Consider the following 27339-nt stretch of genomic DNA (forward strand, 5'->3'; position numbering starts at 1 on the left):
TTACAAATCTGTATAACTTTCTGGCACAAGTTGATTTCAAAACATATTTTTTCCTACTTTACCACCAGGGTACCCCTTCAACTGGATTCTCAGTGGAAGATTCAGAAATAATTTTATTTTTATTTTTTTACAATTCTTGGGCCAAAAAAGGATAAGAGACATTAAAATTGTTGCATTTCTTTCAGCAAATATGTATCAATTGATTTGGTCTAAAACGGAACAATAATGTAGGTCATAGTGTTAACAAATATAAACCAAAAAGTATGGCCACATTTTTTGTCTGCATTACTGCACAAAAATTGTGGCCTGACCACAGGTTTGATGACCAGAACAGGCCATGGCTTGTGCCCGTAGTATGGAGGCTTTAGTGTGTGACTAGAGGGGCCTATCCAATTTAGTACAATATTAAATTCCATTAAACCTAATGATAACAATTATCTCATCTCAGCGATTGACATTGGCAGCAGACTAGTGCACAAGGTGTATGGTAGATCAAACATACCTTTGGTGCCAGAGACGGATGAGGTTGAACGGGGTGTTATGGTAACAGAGGTTTTGACTGTTGCAGTGGTGAAAAGGGGGATGATTGTGGTTGTAAATAAAGTTTCTGGTCAATGGGAAAACATAAAAAGAGACATGAAACATAAAGACAAAATCATAGCATACAAAAATCATAACAATGGTTAAGCTGGGTAATGTGGACACACGTGAACATAGACATGCTTAAAGCAAAGCATGATCTAGACACTTGGTCAGTTTATAATATTAAATCACTCTCATTTGTATTTACCTTAATTGTTAATTTATTTAAAAAAATGTTCAAGTACTGGGTAATGCAAGTAGAAAAGAAAAAAGTAAAAAAAATGCTAAAGCTAAAGAGAGTGAATTTAATTGACAAGAACCAAGTTTCATCCATGCCATGTACAATGGATTGTGCGGTAGAGGTCAAATGTGGTTAAAACAACATGCTGGGTAAAAGTGGGAGACAAACAGGCAAATAATAACATGCTGTAAAGATGGAAATCACATTGTAAAGCAAATATTTCACCTGCAGGGCCTTTTCTGGTCTATATCACTGAAAACTAAGAAGCAAACATCTTCATGTTTTACATACTGAACTCTGCCGGCCTTCTGTAGCTATAACACAAGCCAAAGGTGAGCAGCGGCCGCAAAAACCCTTTAATGGAACCACTTTGGATTGTCAAATTTTTTTTTTTTATTCAATTATTATATGTAAGATGTAGCATACTCAGGATGCAAGTTAGTTAAAGAGGTTATCTAGCAAAAGAAATTCAGAACTAAGTCCAAAAACAGCACCACATTTGTCCCCAGGTTATGTGTGGTATTACAACTTGGGTCCATTTGGTTCAATTGAATTGAGCTGCAGTACCACACAACCTTAGGACAGGTGTGGTGCTGTTTTTCTTTTAAAGAAATCTGTTCTGTTCTTCATATTCTGGATAACCCCTTTAATATTTTGTATGGAATGGTAATCTGTGGAATTATTTTTTCAGCAAATTCTAGATGATTCTTTGTAAAATGAAAACTACAAGGGCCCGTTCACACCACAGACTATGCTGCTAGACAATTTAAGTAGACATTCTGTGCACAGTTGGATCCACATGAATCAATTGGTGCAAGAACTACATCATCTGCGTTGATGGCAATGTATTGCCAAGCAGATTTCCGAAGACGCAAGTTTCTCCTGGCCATGTGAAGATAACACAGGGGAACATCTCATTACAAGACTCTGTATAGTCTGATAACAGGAAGGGTTCCTGCAGAATGATACAAAAGTTGCAATGATGTCATCACATCTACAAAGTCACAGAGAAGCCTTGGAAAAAACCATTCACCTGTATATCCCTCACATACCCAGGAAAGACCCACTAGTTAAGAATGAAGGCTACCATTCCAAGACTGCATGTAGTGATCTTAAGGAATTGATTAAGTAAAAATATCAGAAACCTGCACAGTTTTTTTTTTATTATTGAATAAATAACTTGTTTTCTGAAACTGTAATAGACCTTTAACTATTTATGGAAAATGATGAATGCCATTGGACTATATATTCAACACCAGAAAACAGTTTTCTGTCAAATAATAATTATATTAATGCCATTATCATCATCCCCTCCACCACACCATAATTGCATATAATAAAGATTATGACTTTGTAAATTCATAAATGATAGCTCAGATAAGACCGGTAGAAAAACAGGAAACAACTTTTAAAGGGGTATTCCTATCTCAACTCACGTAGTTAAACTGGTAGGGCATGTCAATTAAAATATTCTTACAAATGCATTCATTAAAGGGGTACTCCGCTGCTCAGTATTTGGAACAAACTGTTCCAAACGCTGGAGCCAGCAGCTCGTGACATCATAGCCCCGCCCCCATGCCATCACGCCCCACCCCCTCAATGTAAGTCTACGGGAGGGGGCGTGGCAGCCTCCCATATACTTGAATTGAGGGGGCGGGACGTGACATCATGAGGGGGTGGGTCTATGAGGTCACGAACTCCCTCAAGGCTGGAAGAAGCACACACCTATTGTGCGAAATTTCCCTCTGAGCACCCCACATCAATGAAGTCTCCCTGCCAGAACGGAATGACCGTATGAAATATTCTACAAGAGCGGTGAGTGCAAGCTTCTATTCTTTTATTGTAGACCCATCTGTGCTTCGTAAAATAGAAAAAGTAACAGTAAGATTATATACAACAATAGGCTGCACTGTTAACTGTGTCAGGGAAGTTGTAGTTTTCCAACAGCTGGTGTGGCATTCTTTTCTATTAGCTGTAAATGAGACTACTGGCTCTTTCTCTTCTGATCCTAGAGTTGTATCGAGACTTAAGCCTGTATACTTGCTAAAGACTTGGGACCCTCACACTGATGAATGGAAGAGGTTGCGGGTATGGATGATGGAAGGTAATAGATTTCCGAATGCAACCAGTATATAATGTACTTAATTTAGAATAATCTGCTATGCAAATTACCTAAAATGAACACTAGACTAAGTTATCAGAAGCTATTCCTAAATATTCCCAAACAGAAGCATAGCATGAATACAAAATAATAAAATGGGACTTCCATCATAATCATCATGTATTTGGTCAACATGTCTTTTTTTTCGCTCTTTATGTTATTTACATTTCCTATTGAGTTCTCTGCTGGAAATAAACTGCTTTGATACTTATTAGAACAGAAATTGTACTTCGGAGACCACAGTGTGACTAGTTTAGGCAATTACTGACCACTCTAAAATCACATCATTATTTTTAGATGTCACTCTAATCAAAGGGGAATGTGAGCTGTCAAAAGCCAGAATATTTTATGCAAAAAAAAATCAGACAATAATATGTATGAATTCATCGATGCATTGTACTAATAATTCAATAGAGAACATGGTGAAGCACAAATGGTTTCAGGTAGATGTTGTCTTTTTACAGATTTTCTCACTTTAGAAAATGCTTTTTAAAGGGAATGTGTCTTCAGAAAATGAATTATAGTTTGTATTTTAAAAATTATTAATTTTTTTGTGATCTTTTTATTTGCCCATGTCCTTTTCTTCATAGTAAACAAATTTGCATCTGACCCGTTGCAGCTGATCGGACCCTGAAATGGGTCTGACGCAAACAGCTACTACCGGCTCATGACAGACCCCATTCACTTGCATCGGTGACCAAGTAATGTTACAGGATTTTAGCTGCTAGAGTTTACACAATTTTTTTCTCCACTAAACTCCCATCCCTTTGGCTGGATTGCCGACGGAACTCTGAATAGCGGAGTCCGACGGCAATGTAAACAAGGCCTCAACATAATTTATACTCTATCCATGGGAGAGGGGGTGAGTGTCAGATCACAGGGGTCTGACTGCTAGGACCCCCTAAGATATGAAGAATGAGGCCTTGGGTCTTTGTTATGAATGGAGCAGTGAGTCATGCATGTGCAACATCACTCCATCCTTTCTCAATGGGAGCTGCTAAAGTGGCAGAATGTTGTCCTTAGCTTGCTTCTCTCTATTCATTTTAAATACCTGGAGCAAAATTATGGATATCGTGGTAGCTCACAGCGGTCAAATTCCTCACTATATAACACTTATCTCATATCCACAGGATAGGGAATAAATAATTTTAACTCAGGATACCCCTATATGACCACCATGTAAAATGCCAGTCTTAGTAAATTCCCTCCAAAGTATATTAGGAAATGTAAAAACTTTTCATCATTCCGTTATTAAAGTGAACACCATTTCTAAAAATGACATTATGGGAGATTTATCAAAATCTATGTAGAAGAAGAGCAGTGCAGTTGTCCATGTCAACCAATCAGATCGCTTCTTTCATTTTTAAAAAGGCAATCTGATTGGTTGCTATGGGCAACTGGTTAACCTTTGTACAGGTTTTGATAAAACTCCACCATGACATCTACTGACAAAATTCTAAAAGTTACCTGAGAGACATTAAGGGCAATTTATCAAAACCTGTGAAGAGGAAGAGTGGTACAGTTGTCCATAGCAACCAATCAGATTGCTTCTTTCATTTTTAAAAAGTGGCTACAAAATAAAATAAGCAATCTCATTGGTTGCTATGGGCAACGGCACCACTCTTCCTCTACACAGATTTTGATAAATCTACCCTCATTGTGTTCTATGGTTGTCTAGGCAACCAGACTCCCGCTCTTCTGTCTGTGTCTCCCATTGTCACTCAGTTTTTGGAAAATTATCACAGCAGATTTTGATTCCGTTTTTATGAGCCAAAGTTAGGCAGGATTCACATATGTGCAGTGTCCGGCACAGTTTCCCTTCGGTGTGAACCATAACGAAACTGATGCTAGGACTGATCCCATTCATTTGAATGGCACAGGTCACAATAATTCCGCATTTCAATTTTGCCGCCAAATAGTTGAACATGCCAGGGGGGCACGGGACGGGACGCATCTTGCTGCATTCCCCTGTCCATTGCCCAGAAACAATGGATGCTGGATGCCGTACAACTGATGACAAGTTGTCATCAGTTGTGGCATCAGTTGTGTAGAGATTTAGGCTGAGTTCACCTATGGTGGGTGTCCAGCCTTAGGAGTAGATTGAATGGGAAAAAAAGAATAGGAACTTGTTCTATCAATCATCCAGCGCCTCAATTTTGACGCCAGATGGTTGGACACACTGAAGGGCACCGGACAGGGGAACAAAGGATGCTAGATGCCATACAACTGATGACTTATAATCAGTTGAGTCAAGATCTAGGCAGAATTCACCTATGCCGGATGTCGAAATTATGTGAATCCAGCCTTACATAAGTGGAACTAGGCTGTAACCTTTCTTCACATAAACATAGAAAAGCCTTTACTTGTTGTGGGTGGCTTATGAGTTCTAGACCTGTGCATGCAGAATCTGCATAGATCTGTGGTCTCAAACTGTGGCTGTCTGGGCATGCTGAAGTTTTGTAACTTCTTTAGGGCCAGTTTGAGACCAGCTGTTACGCTAGGGCTGGGTTCACATATCTCCGGCATGCGACATAAGTGAACTCAGCCTAAATCTTGATGCAACTGATGCCACAACTGATGACAACGTGCATCAGTTGTCATCATTTGTGTAGCATCCAGCATCTATTGTTTCTGGATGCCGGCTTGTCCAACCATCTAGTATCAAAATTGAGACTCTGCATAATTGTGTACTGTCCCATTGAAATGAATGGGATCAGTTCTAGCATCAGTTTCCCGGTGCAAGCTGAAGGGAAACTATGCCGGGCACCTGATATATGTGAACCCAGCCTTATAAACTTTCAGTACTATGTAGAAGACATATTTTATATATTCACATTCACCCGAGATTTTCATTTCTCCATATTTTTTTTTTCAGAGCCGGTGCAGGCAGAGCACAGTCTGCGAGCTTCTAGCTGCAAATGAGTATGGCCGCCACGGGGCTAGGTTGTTACTAGGCAGCATGTCTCTCCACATGGCTGCTTTTCTGTTCCTTTCTCTCTTGCCATGCTTTTGTCTGTTTATCTTTTTGAGTGAAACAGCTTACAAAAGAAGATGCTCAAAAGCAGTACAGCAGAAGAATGAAAGTGTCAGCATGAAATACAATCCATTACAGATCACCAGGTGTAATTCCATTTGGAACGAAAGATCATTTTTAGAGCATGCTACTGTTAACCCTTGTTCGCATCTTCTTTTTTCGCATTTAATGCATCACAGGCCTGAATGTTTGAATCAGAGGTGCTTCTGTGAACAGCGAGCGCTGAACACATTAAATCTTTGCTAAAACATTTAAAAAAAAAAAAATGGTAACCATTTCCGTCCGTTACTATATATTTTTAAGGTTTAATGCCATAGTATGCAAACATGAAAAAGTTACTATAATTAGCATGTGTATTAGTGAGGGCATATAGGGATCCTCTAGGATGATAACATTGTGTTTAAAATTAGCTTTTCTTGCATCACATAACATTGCATACAAATAAAAATATAACCATGAAAAGAAACACAATCTTTTTACTCTTTCCTCCCTACTATGATATCTTCATATGCATTTCTTATGCCAAAACACTCTCCCTTCAAGGGTCCAGGAGATTTATCCATTTCAACTACTTGCTCTTAAAGCATACCTATTACTCATACCTGTTATCCACTTTACTCAGTACCTAATCCTGACCATGAACATCTAGTTTTTATGCCTCGAGCACCTATATTTATTATAAAATTCCCTCTTTTCATTAGCTTACTGTGTGTCCCTCCCGTGTGTCTGCTCAGACAGCCTTGGTCATGAGTCATCTCTTGTCCATGACTCATGGACAAGCCTGATGCTGCTGTAGGACTGGCTAGTGCCCCAATAGGTATATGGACCCCTAATGGTGGGATTTTGAGGAGCCTTTTTCTTTATTAAATATTTAAAAGTTTTTGAACAACCATACAACAAAAATTCTTTGATTTTAATCAGATACAACATATAAAAAGTTTTTGGACCCAACAATTCAACAATGCTTATTTAAATGTATCAATTGCCACATTGTTTATTTATTTTTATTTTTTTATAATGTGATCCAAACAGCATATGCACTTGCTTTTCGTCCAGTCAAAGACTGTAGGGGGTAAATTTGAAAACAATTTCTAAATTATTAGTACTTTAGCTACAACAATGGGTGGTAAATGGATCTCATTGTGGAAATCCAACTGAAGGTATAGAATCTAGGCAGTGCTCCATAGGGGAAAAAGTATGAAAATCAGCTACCTTCAGAAGTAATTAAACTACATCTCTAGCACTGTGATGGAACCCCAAATTTTCTTTGGAAAAGTTCAAACTGTTTACAGTCCCTGTTAATAAATAGGTGGCCTATATTGTTAACTTTATGTCCAGTCCACAAAGCATTAATTCTAAATCCATATTTATTCCCCTGATGGGTAAAGAAGATGTCTCCACACTATTGTGCAGTTCATATTGTGCTGCTAAGCCTCAAGCATTGGTTCCTAGCTCCCATCATTTGCTCTTTTATGGACAAACAGCTCACCCTCCTACAATTCCTAGTTCTGCAACCAAGCATGTGCAACTAAAAAACTAAAGCAGAACAACAGGGCATAAGCTTAGACGACCAGCTATGAACATCACTAGAGATGAGCGAAGTTACAGTGATTCGATTGGTCACAAACTTCTCGGCTCGGCAGTTGCTGACTTTAGTACAGCATAAATTAGTTCAGCTTTCAGTCTCCTAGGACTGTGTGCACCTTTTCCAGCCCACCGGAGCACCTGAAAGCTGAACTAATTTATGCAGGCTAAAGTCAGCTACTGCCGAGCCGAGAAGTTTGTGACCAATCGAATCACTGTAACTTCGCTCATCTCTAAACATCACGTTTTGGGACTTTGAGCCATGAGGGATTATGTGGCAAATTGATTTTTGTTCCAAATGGAATTGCACCTCGTGATCTCTAATTATTATATAATGAGGAATTTTATCTTGCCAGGTACACTTTTGATCGGAGTCAAGTTTATATACCAGAATACCCCTTTAATATTCATATTACGAAGGGAGAATGATTGATATATTTCCCCCTGAATGAAAAGTTGAAGGTATCTATCACAGGGCCTTGGTATTTGTGAGTTTTAAAAATGTCTTACTATCCAAAGAGAGTAAAACTGTAAGAGAAAATTGGAGGAGCGGACAGACCATCCTGCTGGAGGGCACATTGGAGCATGAAAAAGTAAGTAGCTCCACTTACTTCACCGAGGGGAGCAAGCAGTAATAGCTCACCTCGCGCTGGTCCACCTGTAACCTCTAGTCCCACCGTGTACCTCCAGCTGTTTTTCTGGACATTGCTTCTTTCTTTTATTTCCATCATATTTCTCCTTTTGTAGAGCAAAATCTGGACAAGGACTTGTTTCTGATGTACAAACAGCACATTTATTGCACATAAAATATAACAATTGTTCTGACATGTTGCGGAGTTGTTTCCTTCCTCAGGGAATAACACTATACAAACACCATGCTAACTTTATAGTCAAACCCCTCCCTCCACAGAAAGGAAATTACATAAAAAAAAAACAATATACACCTTAAAAATAATCTAAATCAATCAAACCCATTCAAGTGTTTCATTAAAACCATTCGGAACCAGAGTATCAAGCTTAAAATTTATATATTTTTTAATTTCTCTCCTAAACAAATTGGCAAACCTCCTTAACCTTTCTTGTACTTGCTCTTTAGGAATGACTGTCAGTAGTTCTGGGTCTGCATTGTGATCAAAATGCCGGGACATGCTATGCTTTGAATAGCAATGTTTGATGTTAAATCTATGTGATGTATTGTTGAGCGTGAATATTCGCACTTTGAATATTTATTGTGAATTTAGCATATTCACAAATTTGGCGAATATAGTGCTATATATTCGTAATTACGAATATTCACAATTTTTTTTCACACAGAATACACCACAGTGATCTCATCCCTCCCTGCTTCCAGCTTGTGGTCTAAAGAAGGCTCCTTTACTGTTTTAGATTGGAGAGCGAATATTCGTGAATATGAGAATATGCGTATATGCGACTATGCAAATATTCATGAATATCCTCATATTCATGAATATCAGCACTAAGATTAGATAGGTAGATAGATAGTGACGATATTCGCAAATATGACAAATCATAGACCCATTATCACTTCTGTATAGAAAACGAATAGACAAATAATTAGGAGATAGAGAGATAGATAGATAGATGGATAGATAGATAAATGGATAGATAGATAAGATAGATAGATAGTTATCCGCATACGCAAAGCGAAAATAATGGCGAATATGTAGAATATGCAAATTTCACAAATATAGGACGAATATTCGTCCATATATTCGCAAAATATCGCAAATTCGAATATGACAAATCCCGCTCATCACTAATGTAATATGTTTCCTGAGAGTCTGTGATTTCTGTCCTACACATTGGATCCCACACGGACACTGCAGGACGTATCTCGCAAACTCACTGCTACAGGTTAAGTGTGATTTCTATAGTCCCACCTGTGGAATTACACACAATAGAATTTATACCATGTTTAATATTTTTACAGGTGCCACATTTTTTGTTTCCAAATTTAAACACTCCCTTTTTCCGCACACTCCCCTTTTCAGCATGTCATGTTTGTCCCTAATTTCACCTTTCTTTAGATTACGACAGGAAGGAGCAATTTGTTGGGCTATCAAAAAAAAGTACAGATCATGGCGCAAAAAATGAGCCCCCATACCGCCACTTATACGGAAAAATAAAAAAGTTAGAGGTCATCAAAATAAAGGGATTATAAACGTACTAATTTGGTTAAAAAGTTTGTGATTTTTTTTAAGCGCAACAATAATATAAAAATATATAATAATGGGTATCATTTTAATCGTATTGACCCTCACAATAAAGAACACATGTCATTTTTACCATAAATTGTACGGCGTGAAAACAAAACCTTCTAAAATTAGCAAAATTGTGTTTTTCGTTTTAATTTCCCCACAAAAATAGTGTTTTTTGGTTGCGCCATACATTTTATGATATAATGAGTGATGTCATTACAAAGTACAACTGGTCGTGCAAAAAACAAGCCCTCATACTAGTCTGTGGATGAAAATATAAAAGAGTTATGATTATTAGAAGGCGAGGAGGAAAAAATGAAAACGTAAAAATTAAATTGTCTGAGTCCTTAAGGCCAAAATGGGCTGAGTCCTTAAGGGGTTAAAGCGTTTTTTTTTTTGTTTTTTTTTGGTTGTTGGAAGAAAAAACTCCGGAACTAATGTTCAATGAACCTGAAGAGCTGAAGAGAGAAGTATAGAAAAAATCCATCTAAGTTTTATCCTACTCAGTCAGAGAAACTATATTGAAACATTTTACAAACTAATTATTAACAATTTGAGAGAATTAGATACAAAAAAAGTAAAGTAGACATAAAAAAAACCTTACCAAAAAAAGAAAAAAAAAAGCCTTAAAATTGCTGAAAGAAAATAAAAAAGTTATAATTAAAAAAGCAGATAAAGGTGGGGGGATTGTTATTTTAACCCCTTAAGGACGGAGCCCATTTTCACCTCTAGGACGAAGCCCTTTTTTGCAAATCTGACCACTGTCACTTTAAACATTAATAACTCTGGAATGCTTTTAGTTATCAATCTGATTCTGAGATTGTTTTTTTGTGACATATTCTACTTTAACATAGTGGTAAAATTTTGTGGTAACTTGCATCCTTTCTTGGTGAAAAATTCCAAAATTTGATGAAAAAATTAAAAATTTTGCATTTTTCTAACTTTGAAGCTCTCTGCTTGTAAGGAAAATGGATATTCCAAATAATTTTTTTTGGGATTCACATATACAATATGTCTACTTTATGTTTGCATCATAAAATTGACAAGTTTTTACTTTTGGAAGACACCAGAGGGCTTCAAAGTTCAGCAGCAATTTTCCAATTTTTCACAAAATTTTCAAACTCGCAATTTTTCAGGGACCAGTTCAGGTTTGAAGTGGATTTGAAGGGTCTTCATATTAGAAATACCCCATAAAAGACCCCATTATAAAAACTGCACCCCCCAAAGTATTTAAAATGACATTCAGTAAGTGTATTAACCCTTTAGGTGTTTCACAGGAAAAGCAGCAAAGTGAAGGAGAAAATTCAAAATCTTCATTTTTTACACTCGCATGTTCTTGTAGACCCAATTTTTGAATTTTTACAAGGGGTAAAAGGAGAAAATGTATACTTATATTTGTAGCCCAATTTCTCTCGAGTAAGCACATACCTCATATGCCCATGTAAAGTGTTCGGCGGGCGCAGTAGAGGGCTCAGAAGCGAAGGAGCGACAAGGGGATTTTAGAGAGTACGTTTTTCTGAAATGGTTTTTGGGGGGCATGTCACCTTCAGGAAGCCCCTATGGTGCCAGAACAGCAAAAAAAAAACACATGGCATACCATTTTGGAAACTAGACCCCTTGAGGAATGTAACAAGGGATAAAGTGAGCCTTAATACCCCACAGGTGTTTCACGACTTTTGCATATGTAAAAAAATTTCACTAAAATGTGGGTTTCCCCCCAAAAAAATTTCACTAAAATGTGGGTTTCCCCCCAAATTTCAAATTTTTGCAAGGGTTAATAGCAGAAAAGACCCCCCAAAATTTGTAACCCCATCTCTTCTGAGTATGGAGGTACCCCATAAGTGGACCTGAAGTGCACTACGGGCGAACTACAATGCTCAGAAGGGAAGGCGTCATATTTGGCTTTTTGAGAGCAAATTTTGCTCGGGGGGCATGTCGCATTTAGGAAGCCCCTATGGTGCCAGAACAGCAAAATAACCCCCACATGGCATACCATTTTGGAAACTAGACCCCTCACAGAATGTAATGAGGGGTACAGTGAGCATTTACCCCCCACTGGTGTCTGACAGATCTTTGGAACAGTGGGCTGTGCAAAATTTTTCATTTTCACGGACCACTGTTCCAAAGATCCGTCAGACACCTGTGGGGTGTAAATTCTCACTGCACCCCTTATTACATTCCGTGAGGGGTGTAGTTTTCAAAATGGGGTCACATGTTTTTTTTTTTTTTTGCGTTTGTCAGAACCGCTGTAACAATCAGCCACCTCTGTGCAAATCACCTCAAATGTACATGGCGCACTCTCCCTTCTGGGCCTTGTTGTGCGCCCCCAGAGCACTTTGCGCCCACATATGGGGTATCTCCGTACTCGGGAGAAATTGTGTTACAAATTTTGGGGGGCGTTTTTCCCTTTTACCTCTTGTGAAAATGAAAAGTATAGAGCAACACCAGCATGTTAGTGTAAAAATGTTTATTTTTTTACACTAACATTCTGGTGTAGACCCCAACTGTTCCTTTTCATAAGGGGTAAAAGGAGAAAAAGCCCCCCAAAATTTGTTAGGCAATTTCTCCCGAGTACGGAGATACCCCATATGTGGCCCTATTCTGTTGCCTTGAAAAACGACAGGGCTCCAAAGTGAGAGCGCCATGTGTATTTGAGGCCTGAATTAGGGACTTGCATAGGGGTGGACATAGGGGTATTCTAAGCCAGTGATTCCCAAACAGGGTGCCTCCAGCTGTTGCTAAACTCCCAGCATGCTTGGACAGTCAATTGCTGTCCAGAAATGCTGGGAGTTTTTGTTTTGCAACAGCTGGAGGCTCCATCTTAGAAACACTGCCGTACAATACGTTTTTCATTTTTATTGGAGAAGGGGGGTGGGGGGGGGGGGCAGTGTACGTGTGTATATGTAGTGTTTTACTCTTTATTTTATGGTAGTGTAGTGTAGTGTTTTTAGGTTACATTCACACTGGCGGCAGATTACACTGAGTCTCCCGCTAGGAGTTTGAGCTGCGGCGGTAAATTTGCCGCATCTCAAATTTGCAGCGGGGAACTCGCTGTAATCTGCCGCCAGTGTGAATGTAGCCTGTACATTCACACGGGAGGGGGATCAAAACTACAACTCCCAGCATGCACTGACAGACCATGCATGCTGGGAGTTGTAGTATTGCAACAGCTGGAGGCACACTGGCTGGAAAACCTTGAGTTAAGATCTATGACCTAACTCAGTATTTTCCAACCAGTGTGCCTCCAGCTGTTGCAAAACTGCAACTCCCAGCATGTACTGATTGCGGAAGGGCATGCTGGGAGATGTAGTTATGCAATGGCTGGAGGCACGCAAGTACAACTCCCAGCATGCCAAGACAGCCTTATGCTGTTCCTGAATGCTGGGAGTTGTAGTTTTGCAAGATTTAGAGGGGTTCAAGTTGTAAATCACTGTCCAGTGGTCTCAAAACTGTGGCCCTCCAGATGTTGCAAAACTACAACTCTCAGCATGCCCAGCCAGCAAACTGCTGTCTGGGCATGCTGAGAGTTGTAGTTTTGCAACATCTGGAGGGCTACAGTTTGAGACCACTTAGTGATCTACAACCTGAACCCCTCTAAATATTGCAAAACTACAAGTCCCAGCATGCCCACACAGCAAACAGCTGTCTGGGCATGCTGGGAGTTGTAGTTTTGCAACATCTGGAGGGCCACGGTTTAGAGACCACTGTAAACTGTGGCCCTCCGGATGTTGCTAGGCAACAACTCACCTAGCAGGACCCGGAAGCCGCCGCCGCCGCCGCACGTGGGGGGTCCCCGCATGGAGGATCGCGATCCGGGATCCAGGTAGGGACCTTCGGCACCGACCCTCCCTGGACGGTTCCCCCGTTTTGCCCGGACACCGATAGGTGGGCAAAGCGGGGGAACCGAACTTTAACCCCCCCTCCCCCGGTCTGCTATCGGTCGGTCGCTCGGCCGACCAATAGCAGGGATAGGAGGGGTGGCACCCCTGCCACCAAACTCCTATCCCTTTAGGGGGATCTAGGGTGTCTCGGACACCTACGATCCCCCTTATTTTCCGGGTCACCGGGTCACCAGTGACCCGTATGACCCGGAATCGCGCAGATCGCAGGTCTGAATTGACCTGCGATTTGCGCGCATCGCGGTCATGGGGGGGTCTCAGGACCCCCCTCGGCGATGTGCCGGGATGCCTGCTGTTAGATAACAGCAGTCATCCCGGCCCGATCACCGCTACTGGTGACGCGGCGCTCCCGGAACCCCGCGACGTACATGTACGTCACCGCGCGCCAAGTGACACTTCGCGGCGCCGTACATGTACGTCGCTCGTCGTGAAGGGGTTAAACAAAAAGTACAATATACAGGAATGCTACAAAATTTGAAATGATAGTAATTATTATAGAAAATTTAAAGAAGATCCCACAAATATTTTTTAAAGAACAATTAGATGATCTAATACAGAGACAGACTACTGAAGGTGTTTTATACAAAATGGAGAAATAATATTTATTAATGAGTAATCCAGCAATTCCATACTTTTATAATTTACCAAAAATACTTAAAAAAAAACCCTGTCAATCCCCTGGGAGACCAATAATTGCAGGGGTGGATTCATTGACAAGTCATCTAGGTGAGTACGTGGATCGTACACTTCAACGATATGTGATTTTGTTACCATTTTATCTCCGGGACTCAGGACAACTTTTAGTAGAACTACAAGAATTTGAGTGGAAATAAGAAATGTGGTTAGATACTCTGGATGTGGTATTCCTGTATTGTAACATACCTCACGAAAAGGGGGTGAGAGTTATTGCTGAAGTTTGTAGCTGGCATTTTGGTTTAGCTCACAATGCAGATCCAGAACTACTTACAGTCATTCCTATAGAGCAGGTACAAGAAGGGTTAAGGAGGTTTACCACTTTGTGTAGGAGAGAAATTTTATTTTTTATTTTTAAGCTTGATACTCTGGTTCCGAATGGTTTTAATGAAACACTTGAACGATTGATTTAGATTATTTTTAAGGTGTATATTGTTTTAATATGTCATTTCCTTTCTGTGGGGGGAGGGGTTTGACTATAAAGGTAGCATGGTGTTTGTATAGTGTTATTCCTTGAGGAAGGAGGCAACTCCACAACTCGTCGGAACAATTGTTATATTTTATGTGCAATAAATGTGCTGTTTGTATATCAGAAACAAGTCCTTGTCCAGATTTTGCTCTACAAAAGGAGAAATATGATGGAAATAAAAGAAAGAAGCAATGTCCAGAAAAACAACTGGAGGTAGACGGCGGGACAAGAGGTTACAGGTGGACCGGCGTGAGGAAAGCTATTACTGCTTGCGCCCCTCGGTGAAGTAAGTGGCTCTACTTACTTTTTTATGCTCCAGCAGGATGGTCTGTCCGCTCTTCCAATTTTTTCTTACAATAACTCACAAATTGTGAGTTATTCTGCTTTTCTTTTTTTGCTGTTATGGTACACATAGATTAAGAGTTTGTAGCTGCTCCCATAGTGTTTTTTCTTTTTCTTTTTCTTTACTATTGTTTCAATGTCCAGAGAGAGAGAGAGGAGCATCTAGATATTAATTCTGTTCTGTTAAAGATGATAATGTAATTCAAGTATACAATTATATTTGAAGGATTAAAATATAATTGAAAAAAAAATAATAGTCTGAAGTATAACGCAAATGTTTCTGCTGTACTTTGTGGATTTGTAAGTCATCTCTAATAACGGAACTATAAACTAATAGATTTTGATTGACAATTAAGTAGGATAGAAATTTACTCTGTGCCCCTATCTCAAAATAGAAATGAATTCAGGAGAAAAATGTTTGTTACTTTTCTCTTTGCCTTAAAATATCGTACTGTTCCTAAGCTTTCTAAGAGTGTTCTATACCTACAGTGGAATCTTCTTGATATTTTAGTTCCCAGGTATCTTCTAAGGTCATGTTCTCCTTTACCTGTCTCTTGGAATAGTCTCTCAGTGCATGTAAATTTCTCTCAATTTTTTTTTTAATCTCTTTTATCTCTATTCTCTATTTTGTAATGTTTGCAAAAGTCTGAAGTAGATCTGTAGATCTCATACATTCAATTATATTGAGGGCTTTTTCAGACTAAACTCTAAATGGAGAGTAGCTAGAGAGGTCCCTTGTATAGTAGGACAGGATTTGTATCCATTGGATCCCATGTGCATTTACCAAATATAAGTGAATATATTGCACAGTCCAAGAAGCCATAGAGACAACAAATCTTGACAAAGGTATTCCAAAACTTGGGGGAAAATAACAAAAATAAAAATATACTGTTTGAAATGTGGAGATATACAGCTCTATAGGCCACAGTACTGTTTCTGTCTCCTTCTCTGCTGCTTCTCTGATGACCCTTCCTAAGCAGCAGTTGGGCAGGCTGAGCCACATAACATCAGCCACAGTGTTCACACCTAACAGAGGCAGGATATTTAAATTGCTGCATTACCTCCAGCCTGTGCTTGTGACTGCCATGTGTGCCTTGTTGTCCACTTGTTTGTGACCTTTGCTGCCTGACCTTGTTTGCAGATCTGTTTGTATACCATGCTGCCTTCCTGGTTTTGTACACTGTCTTGTTTCCTGATAAAACACTTTGCATCCTGACTTTGTCCCTGACATTTTGGCTGTTGCCATTCATGCTTTCTCATTGTAGGGAACATTGCCCAGTTGAAGATCTGTCACCTAGGGCTGATAATCAAATTGGCATGAAAAGTGGCTGTGGGTGAGTTCAGGGCTGCACTCTTCCCTGCCCCATATGACAGATAGATCCTTAAAGAGGCTAAAAGCAGATGATATTTAAAGGGGGTATTCTCATTTCAAAAAGATAAGTCCTATTCACAGGATGGGAAAACTAGCAGATGGGTTGCGTTACAACCACTAGGACCCCCTCCAATTCCTGGAATGCAGAAAAATTGTAATCAAGAATGCACAGAACATACAGTGAATGTTCAGTCAGTGCTTTATTCTTTCTCTAGGGGTTTATGAACAGTGCAGATTGCAAAGCTGTGGATAGTGGTTACATTTTTAGTTCAGAGCTCAAGCTTAAATGCTAAATAATGCCGCCTTATATTGCAATACTACTTAACTGTAATCACAAGTTTAAAAAAGGAAGAAAAAACCTTGTATGTTTATCACAATCATCTCAATCCTGTTAAGATATTTTACATGGATGAGCAGTATATACAGTATGTTATGAACACAAGCAGTTTGCTTTAGCAGCGGCAGCATATGTGTATGGTGTAATGAAAAAAAATATATACACACACACACAAAATAAACAGTTTGTCTATAATGCCAGTGAGGTGGAAGTTTCACATAAAGTCATTTTTTTATTTTTTTACAATAGTTTTACAGATGTAAAATGGAGGGGGTGAGTGCAAACAATTACCGTATTTATCGGCATATAACACGCACTGGCGTATAACACGCACCCCCATTTTAACAGGGAAATTTAAGTAAAATAATAAAATGTAAAATAAATGACTTGGACTAAATGCCACATCATCCCCCCAACTTTGTTTTCTTCTGCACCACAGTTTGGTTCCGTCCCCTCCAGTGCCACATCATTCCTTCCCTTTTATCAGTCCCTGTGCCACATTTATCCCTCTCATTGCCACTCCCCATGTCTCATCATCCCCCCATGTCCATTTGTTTCCCCCTGTCATAGACCACCACTAGCCATACAGACATTAAGATTTTAGTACCTCCCCCACCATCATTTCCCCCTGTCTCATCATGCCCCCCATCATTCCCCCCTCATCACTTCCTCCTGTCTCATCATGCCCCCCACCCTGTCTCATCATGCCCCCACCCTGTCTCATCATCCCCCACCCTGTCTCATCATGCCCCCCATCATTCCCCCTCATAATTTCCCCCTGTCTCATCATCCCCCACCCTGTCTCATCATGTCCCCCATCATTACCCCCTCATCATCCCCCCCACCCTGTCTCATCATGTCCCCCATCATTCCCCCCTCATCATCCCCCCCACCCTGTCTCATCATGCCCCCCATCATTCCCCCCTCCCTCATCATTTCCCCCTGTCTCATCATCCCCCCTCATCATTCCCCCTTTTCCCTGCTTTTCATAGTTTTTTTTCCCCTTACCTGGCTGCGCTTCGGCTGTCTTGTGGATTGCGGTCAGTGAAGCAGATGAATTATGTCCTCTCCTGGCTTCTCTGCGCGGCATCAGGGACGTCACTTTTCATTTCCTGTAACCGCCGCTATTCAGAGTTCGCAGTGCGGCGACTACAGAAATGAAAAGTGACGTCACTGATGCGCAGCCAGGTAAGGAAAATAAAAAATATGATAAAAAGCAGGGACAAGGGGGAATGATGAGGGAGGGGAGGTAAGAAAAATTAAAAGTAAAACTGTCACTTGTTTTCTCCCACACTATCCACTGGTGGATAGTGCGGGAGACTCTGATTAAAAGGTAGGGCAGATCCGGAGAAGGTAGGGCTCATTTTAATCAACGTCTCCCGCTCTATCCACCAGTACCTGTGGATAGTGCGGGAGAAAACAAGTGACAGTTTTCCAAAGCGGGGAGGAGACGCCGCTGGTCACTGATTTAAAGTGGCCGTGGCCATGCTGCTAATACTTAAAAGCGGCCGCTGCTGCGGCCGCTTTAAATCAGTGCCCAGAAGATTTATTGGCGAATAACACGCAGGCAGGCTTTTTGCCTTAAATTTAAGTTTTAAAAGTGCGTGTTATAGGCCGATAAATACAGTAATTACTGTATGTATTATGAGATGAAAATAGAAGACGATTTAACTTCAATGGATTACATCCTCTCAATAAAGTACTATGTGCAGATGGGTAAACAGAATACAGTTCCAAAAATTGCAGCAACCCTAATCCTTCCATTACTATCTCAAAGGGGAACCAGCCTAAAGCCTGCAGGCTAGAAGTCCAATGGCCAATGCACCAGTCTTTGTGGCATCTTCTAACCATAGCTTCAAAGCAGAGAAAACAGAGAACCCAAAAGAAATACAGGAAGGTCAGCTCTGAAGTAGTCCTCACAGATCAGCACAGATTCCCAAGGTGCTGGACTGGTGGACCCATCGTGTCTTATTCAGCAAAATAGGAGAACAAACAGAGGCACAGTAAAGTCATGTGAGAGAGAGGAGCACAGACAGTGAGCTCATGGTTTTCCTGTGGTCTACCATAGTCCCAGGAAAGGGGAACAGCAAAATAAATGAGGCCCATTGGCTGCAACAGAGGAGTTTTGTGGGCATGCAACTTCAACCCCTTAACCCCTTAAGGACCACGGGTTTTTCCATTTTTGCACTTTCGTTTTTTCCTCCTCACCTTTTTAAAAATCATAACCCTTTCAATTTTGCACCTAAAAATCCATATGATGACTTATTTTTTGCGCCACCAATTCTGCTTTGCAGTGATTTTACCGAAAAATCTAAAGCGAAACAGAAAATAAAATCATTGTGTGGCGAAATTGTAGAAAAAATGCCATTTTGTAACTTTTGGGGGCTTCCGTTTCTACGCATTACATTTTTCGGTAAAAATGACACCTTATTTTTATTCTGTAGATCCATACGATTAAAATGATACCTTACTTATATAGGTTTGATTTTGTTGTACTTCTGTAAAAAAAAATCATAATTACATGCAGGAAAATGTGTATGTTTAAAAATGTCATCTTCGGACCCCTATAACTTTTTTTATTTTACCCCATACAGGGTTGTATGAGGGCTAATTTTTTTGCGCCGTGATCTGAAGTTTTTAGCGGTACCATTTTTGTATTGATCTGACTTTTTGATCACTTTTTATTCATTTTTTCATGATATAAAAAATGTTAAAAAAAACCGCTATTTTGGACTTTGGAATTTTTTTGCACGCACGCCATTGACCGTGTCCTTTAATTAACAGTATATTTTTATAATTCGGACATTTTCGCACATGGCGATACCACATATGTTTATTTTTATTTACACTGTGTTTTTTTTTTTTTAATGGGAAAAGGGGGGTGATTCAAACTTTTATTAGGGAAAGGATTAAATGATCTTTATTCACTTTTTTTCACTTTTTTTTGCAGTGTTATAGCCCCCTCTAGTGGCTATACAACTGCATTCCCTGATCTCTTACATTGTTCAATGGTTTCTCATAGGAAACCATTGATCAATGATTCTGCCGCTTGACTGCTCATGCCTGGATCTCAGGCACTGAGCAGTCATTCGGCAATTGGACACCAGGAGACAAGATAGGAGACCCTCCTCGTGTCTTACAGCTGATCGGGATGCTGCAATTTCGCCGCAGAGATCCCGAACAGCCCCCTAACCAACAACGTTTTACTTTCACTTTAGACGCGGCATTCAACTTTAAACGACGTGTCTAAAGGGTTAATAGCACACGGCACCTTGATCAGTGCCACGCGCTATTAGCCACGGGTCACCGTAGTTGTTAGAGGCTGGGCCTGACACACTGTGGCCCAGCGTTATAGAACGGGAGCGGACTCAGGACATACAGGTATGCCCTGAGTCCTTAAGGGGTTAAAATCAATATCTGTTCATAGCTCTCGGCAATGATCTCTAAACTGTAGGCCATTTCCCAACGGCTTGGGGAAAAAAATAGGCAATGAATGAATGAATGATAAAGGTTGTATGGATTCAAAGAATACCAAACAGAGAATTTTTGTGTCATCCTTCAATTTTTAGTCTCTGCACCAAACATATGATTTTAAAGTTAGTTTTTACCTATCGAGGGAATGGGACGGGACAGTAATTTCTCATCAACTATTGAATTATCATCAGGTTGTAGTTTTGGATTATAAAATTATACTGGACACTGGGCACATTATGATTCTTCTTCTTCTTTTAATAACAACAACAATAATAATAATAATAATTAGTATTATTATTATTATTATTATTATTATCATCATGATGATGATGATTATTATTATTATTGTTATTATTATTATTATTAGAATAGTCATAACAATATTCTATTTCTTTGCCCATAATTAAAAAGAAGCAATAGTTACAATGTAGCACAAATTGTATCAGAGGACCCGACTCCCCCCTAAATTATATGAATGTACTGTATTTCCAGTGAACAACAATTCCTGGCATTGTGCTGTTGCCATAATCTCTGACTTTGTGAACACCTTCCTGTTTCTGAGAGTGTTTTCTTGACATTTATTATTAACAATAAAAGCCAAGACAAATGAAAGTAGCAGCTGTATTGATTCTGCAAATGCAGCACAGAGAATTCTAACAGTTTGATCTCTTCCACTCGACCAAAAATACATAAGCTCTTTTACAGCCACATCAGCTCACCCCCTCCACCTGCCATGTCTCACCCCCCCCCCCCCCATCAATGAAAAATGGAAATAATATTGCTGACTGTTTTGACATTAGTGAAAAGGAACAGTTACAGGCGAATTGTAATCATTCCGCTCATATCTGTATCGATTTTACCTATCATCTGTGCAGCTACATAAAAAAGCATATTGCTTTCATCTCTCACATGCACCTGAACAACCAGTGATCGCCAATGACCTTGTTCTTTGAGAAAATTCCACATTTAGATTAGTCAATTACAAATCAAACAATATGCATAGTATTTTTCTGTTCGCTTCCCACTTTCATTCATCTAAGATAAACAGAATATTTTGGAAAGTGACAAGAAAGCTGGCGGCCTGTGTATAATTTATTAGCAGTTCTGAATAAAATAAACACAGAACAATGCGCACAAACAAACAATCAAAGGAAGGTTCAGAAGCCCGCGCACCGTCACAGCGTTAATGTTTCATGCCTTCTAATGTGGCGGATATATTATTAATTGGTCTTGTGAATGTTACCCTTTGATTGAGTTTTTGGTTGTTTTGCGATGATGACCCACAGGCTCCCCTTGTCCTTGTGCTACTGAATATAAAGAAGTAGCTTATGGCTACAAAAGTTCCCTACAAGCTCTAGTTTGTGAAAAGTTGATGCATTTTTATACTGCATTGATAGAAGTAGACAGAAACTAAATAGACCACCTCTGTACATATAGCTACTTGGAATGATATGGCGGTCACTCTGTTGTCCACAGAACTCCCTGCCAGACATTAACATAACACAAATTATATATATGTGGCAGCTGTAGGGCAGTAGCCTCCAAACTGTGGACCTCAGAACTACAACTTCTAGGATGCCCGCAGTGGAATCCATGCTACCTCCAACTTTAACAAGACTCACAGTACCAGTGGTGTGTCTGTGGTATATTTCCTATAAGCAAGAAAATAACGGGCACCACTGCAATACTAAATGGTGAGTGCAATCAGTGGCTACATATGAACATATTGAATAGAAAAGAAAAAAGCTATCCACTATACAATGGTGGTGTGCATCATTATATAGGGGCTAGCTTTTTTTTCTTTTCTATTCAATGTGGTCTATTTCCTTCCTATGCTCCTCACTGTTGAACACTCACGACTTAAATGGGCACTTTCAGGTACAAAAACTTTTTATTTGTTGTACATCTTGGCAAAACATTAACCAAGGAGCACAGAGGAGTGCTAGCTCACTTACTGTACTTTGTCTATGCCTGTGCTTCAGCTTGGACAGAGCCATGCTTTTATAAGCCATGATTTCCATAAAAAGGAAATAACATTATCTTATGAAGTATATTAGAAAGGTTAATGTTTTGCCAAGATGTACAACATTTAAAAAGTTGTTGAATTTTCCGATTTAAATCTCTTGCATCAAATTTTTTTAGCCATCCCCTAAACCCTAATGTTGAACAATCTTTGTTTTCAGGTCATTTAAGAGTTGTTTTAAGACCCCTATATTGCCACTCTTTAGAGGGGCGTCAAAGGGAACAATGACTTGCTATTGGTCACCTTAAATATCTTTTCTCATGATTGGATGCACCTGTCAATGAAGTTCAAGGCTTAATGAGGCTTAATGAGTTTTCATACATATTGCACATTTTCTGTTCATCCAATCAATTGCATTTCACTACTGAAATAGTACTCTTTCAGATATTTCATAGCTCAAAATAAATTGCTGATCCAAATTTCCGTTTCTGTTTTTCCGTTTTTGCACTTTCGGTTTTTCCTCCTAACCTTTAAAAAATTCATAATTCTTTGAAATTTGCACCTAAAAATCCATATGATGGCTTATTTTTTGCACAATCAATTCTAATTTGTAATCACATCAGTCATTTTACCCAAAAATGTATGGCAAAACGGAAAAATAATGATTGTGCAACAAAGTTAAAGAAATAACGCCATTTTGTAATTTTGGGGGCTTCCATTTATACACAGTACATTTTTCGGTAAAAATGAAACCTTATCTTTATTCTGTAGGTCCATATGATTAAAATGATACCCTACTTATATAGGTTTGATTTTGTCTTACATCTGGAAAAAATCATAAGTACATGCATTTATACATTTAAAATTGTCATCTTCTGACCCCTATAACTTTTTTACTTTTCCATGTATGGGGCAAATTTTTTGCGCCGTGATCTGAAGTTTTTAGCGGTACAATTTTTGTATTGATCAGACTTTTTGATCACTTTTTATTCACTTTTTCAGTATATAAAAAGTGACCAAAATACGCAATTTTGGAATTTGGAATATTTTTGGCGCATACGCTATTGACCATGCAGTTTAATTAACAACATATTTTTATAATTCGGACATTTCCACACGTGAAGATACCACATATGTTTATTTTTATTTTTCTTTACACAGTTTTTTTTTTTTTTTATGGGAAAATGGGGGTGATTCAAAGTTTTATTAAGGAAGGGGTTAAATGATCTTTATTAACTTTTTTCACTTTTTTTTGCAGTGTTATAGCCCCATCTAGTGGTTATAATACTGCACTAACTGATCTTTGACATTGATCAATGGTATCTCATAGGATAACATTGATTGATGATTCTGCCGCTTTACTGCTCATGCCTGGATCTCAGGCACTGAGCTGTCATTCGGCGATCGGTGATGCAGGAGGCAGGTAAGGTCCCTCCTTGTGTCTGCCAGCTGTTCGGGATGCCGCGATTTCACCGTGTCAGTCCCAAACAGCCCACTGAGCTAACCAGCAGTGGTTTACTTTCACCAACTTTTAGCCAACAGTCTAAAAATGATACATTTTTGGCAGTAGCACCAGATTTTGTCCCTCAAAAGTGAATAAGCAGCAGTTTACAAGCCTTCAAAAAAATAACAAACAGTCAAAAGATAATCCTGCAATTTCACATCAGTGTACCACAAATAAAAACTGATGCTAAACAGACTGTTCACAAAAGTGACACTAAACCATCAATGCACTGCTTTTTCACAACACATTATATACCCCCCCCCCCCCCACCCAAAAAAAATAAATAAAATAAAATAAAAATATATCTGTTTTATTAACTGGCAATGTTGCTTTTACTACAACTACTTCTGACTGAACCCATGTTCTACAAGGGGCTTGCTACTGAACATATTTTCATCATAGTAAATATATAACAATAGACAATAATTATAAAGCTTCAACAATTGTCAGGCATATTTAAAATAACCCCCTAGTTACATCATAATCCATACATTTAATACTCCAGCTTTAGTGGAATTGATGTTTTTAGCAAATAAACCTCTTCAGCCGGAAATAACAGGCTTGACTCACGCTGTTCTCTACACTGCTTTTCCAGTAATAGTTTTTAGGTATAACTCTAAATCCACGAAACACACAAAAATATAAACATCAGAAAAGATAAGATGTCTCTCTCCTTAGTCTCTTGGAGATGCTGCTATGCTGCATGTCGGTAAGTGGTGCTCATCTTTGAGACAGAGCCAGATAAGGACTGAAGTGCTTGTTTCTGTGCACTTATTAAGTCGGCTCAGGCTCCTTCTGATTAGTAAATACTAAGACAACACAAAAGATTGTGGTAATGGATAGAAGCACAGTCACATTAAGCATCCACTTCACCATGCAGGATGGCAGGCAGCAGAATGTTTTCTAATATTCCACAGTGTTATCATTTCGTACATTCTACAAGGTAGGAAACATTGACTTACAGCAGACACAGTGTAAAGAAACATCTGTTCTGTCTGTGTTAGACCTCGGTGGGATTTAAAGACGTGGATTTGTAGTAAGCAGTGTCACATAATAGCCTGAACGTCTCCTCAATATAATCATCATAGTTAAGAATCACAATACCCCCTCCCTTGTACGCTGGATGGATGATGATGCTAGTATTATCAGCAAAATGCGTTAATAGATTGTTTTCTGTCCTAGATAGATTACTGGGGTAGAGGGTATGTGAGTTAGACAAACTCCCTAGATCTTAAGTCACCAAAGACATAACATAGTAACATAATTTTTAAAGTTGAAAAAAAGAGAAGAGTCCATTTTGTTCAACTTAAAACCCTCCTATGTTGATCCAGAGGACGGAAAAAAAACCCTCTTGAGGGTCATGCCAATTGCCCAATGACAGAGGAAACATTATTTCGGAATGTAAACGTTTCTATAAGATTATGCCTAAATTGAAGTGGGTAAGACTTCAATTTGTGGAAGAAAGTATCTGGAATAAGTGCTGAGTTTAACAGGGAAACATGAGCATCAAGATCCCTAGTTTATTTAACCTCTTCAGGACACAGGGCGTATGGATACGCCCTGCATTCCGAGTCCTTAAGGACCGAGGGCGTATCCATATGCCCGTGGGAAATCCGGTCCCCACTGCTAGCCGGTTGGGGACCGGAGCCGGATGCCTGCTGAAATCATTCAGCAGGCACCCTGGCACATCGCCCAGGGGGGTCCTGAGACCCCCCCATGTCGGCGATCGGAGAAAATCGCATGTCAATTCAGACATGCGATTTTCTCCAATTCCGGGCTGATCGGGTCTCTGGTGACTCGATCACCCGGAAAATAGGGCTGATCGGAGTGGTCAGCAACAGCCCCAATCAGCCTAAAGGATAGGAGTGAGGTTGCAAAGCTGCGATCTACTCCTATCCCCTGGCATTAGTCAGAATGGAGTTCTGACCAATGGCAGCGCAGGACAGGGGGTTGGCAACCCCCCGTTCTGCCCGCCCCTGGATGTTGAGGGGCTCTGGGAAGAAGATGGAGGCCGTACCTGCAGGAGAAGATGCCTGGGGACCTGGGATCTTCGCTGGAGCCTGCAGGATCCTGATCAGGTAGGGAATCGACCAGTGGGGGGGGGGGGTAATTGAAAGTGAAAGTAAATCGATCTTTACTGTGGCAGCCACTAGGGGGGCCAAACTGCAACTCCCAGCATGCCCAGAGAGCCAAAGGCTGTCTGGGCATGCTGGGAGTTGTAGTTTTGCAACATCTGGAGGGTCACAGTTTGGAGACCACTGTTACAGTGGTGCCCAAACAGTAGCCCTCCAGATGTTGCCAAACTACAACTCTGTAACATCTGTCCCTTCAGATTTAGCTATTTTCATGACATTTTTGAAAATTGCTGCTCTACTTTGAAGCCCTCTAATTTTTTCAAAAAGCAAAAGTAAGTCCATTTTATGATGCCAACATAAAGTGGACATATTGTGTTTATGAAGAAAAATAAAATTTATTTGGAATATCCATTTTCCTTACAATTAGAGAGCTTCAAAGTTAGAAAAATGCTACATTTTCAAAATTTTCATGAAATTTTGGGATTTTTCACCAAAAAAGGATGCAATTAACGCCGAAAAATTACCACCAAAATAAAGAAGAATATGTCACGAAAAAACAATCTCAGAATCAGAATATTCGGTAAAAGCGTTTTCGCGTTATTAATTTGAAAAGTGACGGTGGTCATAATTGTGAAAAAGGGCTCAGTCCTTAAGGTGAAAAAGGGCTGCGTCCTTAAGGGGTTAAGGTCCCCACTTCTTTAATGGTAAAACACCTATTTAATGTAAATTTTCTGGTGAGGTTATTTTGGAACAATCAGCCTTTGGAACAATTAGCCACGCACACACTTTCGTGATGTCACACCCCCTCAGTGCAAGTCTATGGGAGGGGGCATGGTGCAGGGTGTGACATCATGGTCGACCCCCGCAGCGAGCGTACAGCATTCGGAACTAAATGTTCCGAATGCTGGCCAGTGAAGTACCCCTTTAAATTCATAAATAAATCAAAACTGTTATCTCTACTTATGGGGCAATATGATAGACCTCTCTGTTGTTCAATTTTATTCAAGACGTATGTGGACAGATTGAAGATTTTAACCATAGTTAGGTGTTCTTCTTTTGGATCTATTTTTGTCTCCATGTTCTCTTCCTCCTCTGCACCCTCTCTTTTGCATTATTTTCTCTTTCCTCCCAGTGTGTGTAGAGAAGGGGGCAATGTTTACCATCTCTAAGGGTGGTGGTATCTCTTACTCTGAGGGAATTTGGCTTCTCTATTGTAATTAGTAAATCTTCAAAAGGGATGTGTTATGGACAAAATGGTGACAAAAATGGTGATTTTTCTTCAGGCTTTAGGATGTTGTAGATCATAATAATGGCTTTGATTTAATGCATTTAACCCCTTAAGGACCACGGGTTTTTCCGTTTTTGCACTTTAGTTTTTTCCTCCTCACCT

General features: G+C 39.6%; 1 protein-coding gene across 1 annotated transcript in view; it reads right to left on the reverse strand.

Moving 5' to 3' along the window:
- The window catches only part of CADM2 (cell adhesion molecule 2), a 486710-nt gene that overhangs the window by 129043 nt on the left and 330328 nt on the right, over positions 1 to 27339 (reverse strand). Inside the window, exon 8 of the mRNA XM_056559359.1 lies at positions 503 to 607. Within this exon, the coding sequence (XP_056415334.1) occupies positions 503 to 607 (105 nt within the window). The remainder of the gene's footprint in view (positions 1 to 502; positions 608 to 27339) is intronic.

Source organism: Hyla sarda, chromosome 2, assembly GCF_029499605.1.
Source record: "Hyla sarda isolate aHylSar1 chromosome 2, aHylSar1.hap1, whole genome shotgun sequence".
Taxonomy (NCBI): Eukaryota; Metazoa; Chordata; class Amphibia; order Anura; family Hylidae; genus Hyla; species Hyla sarda.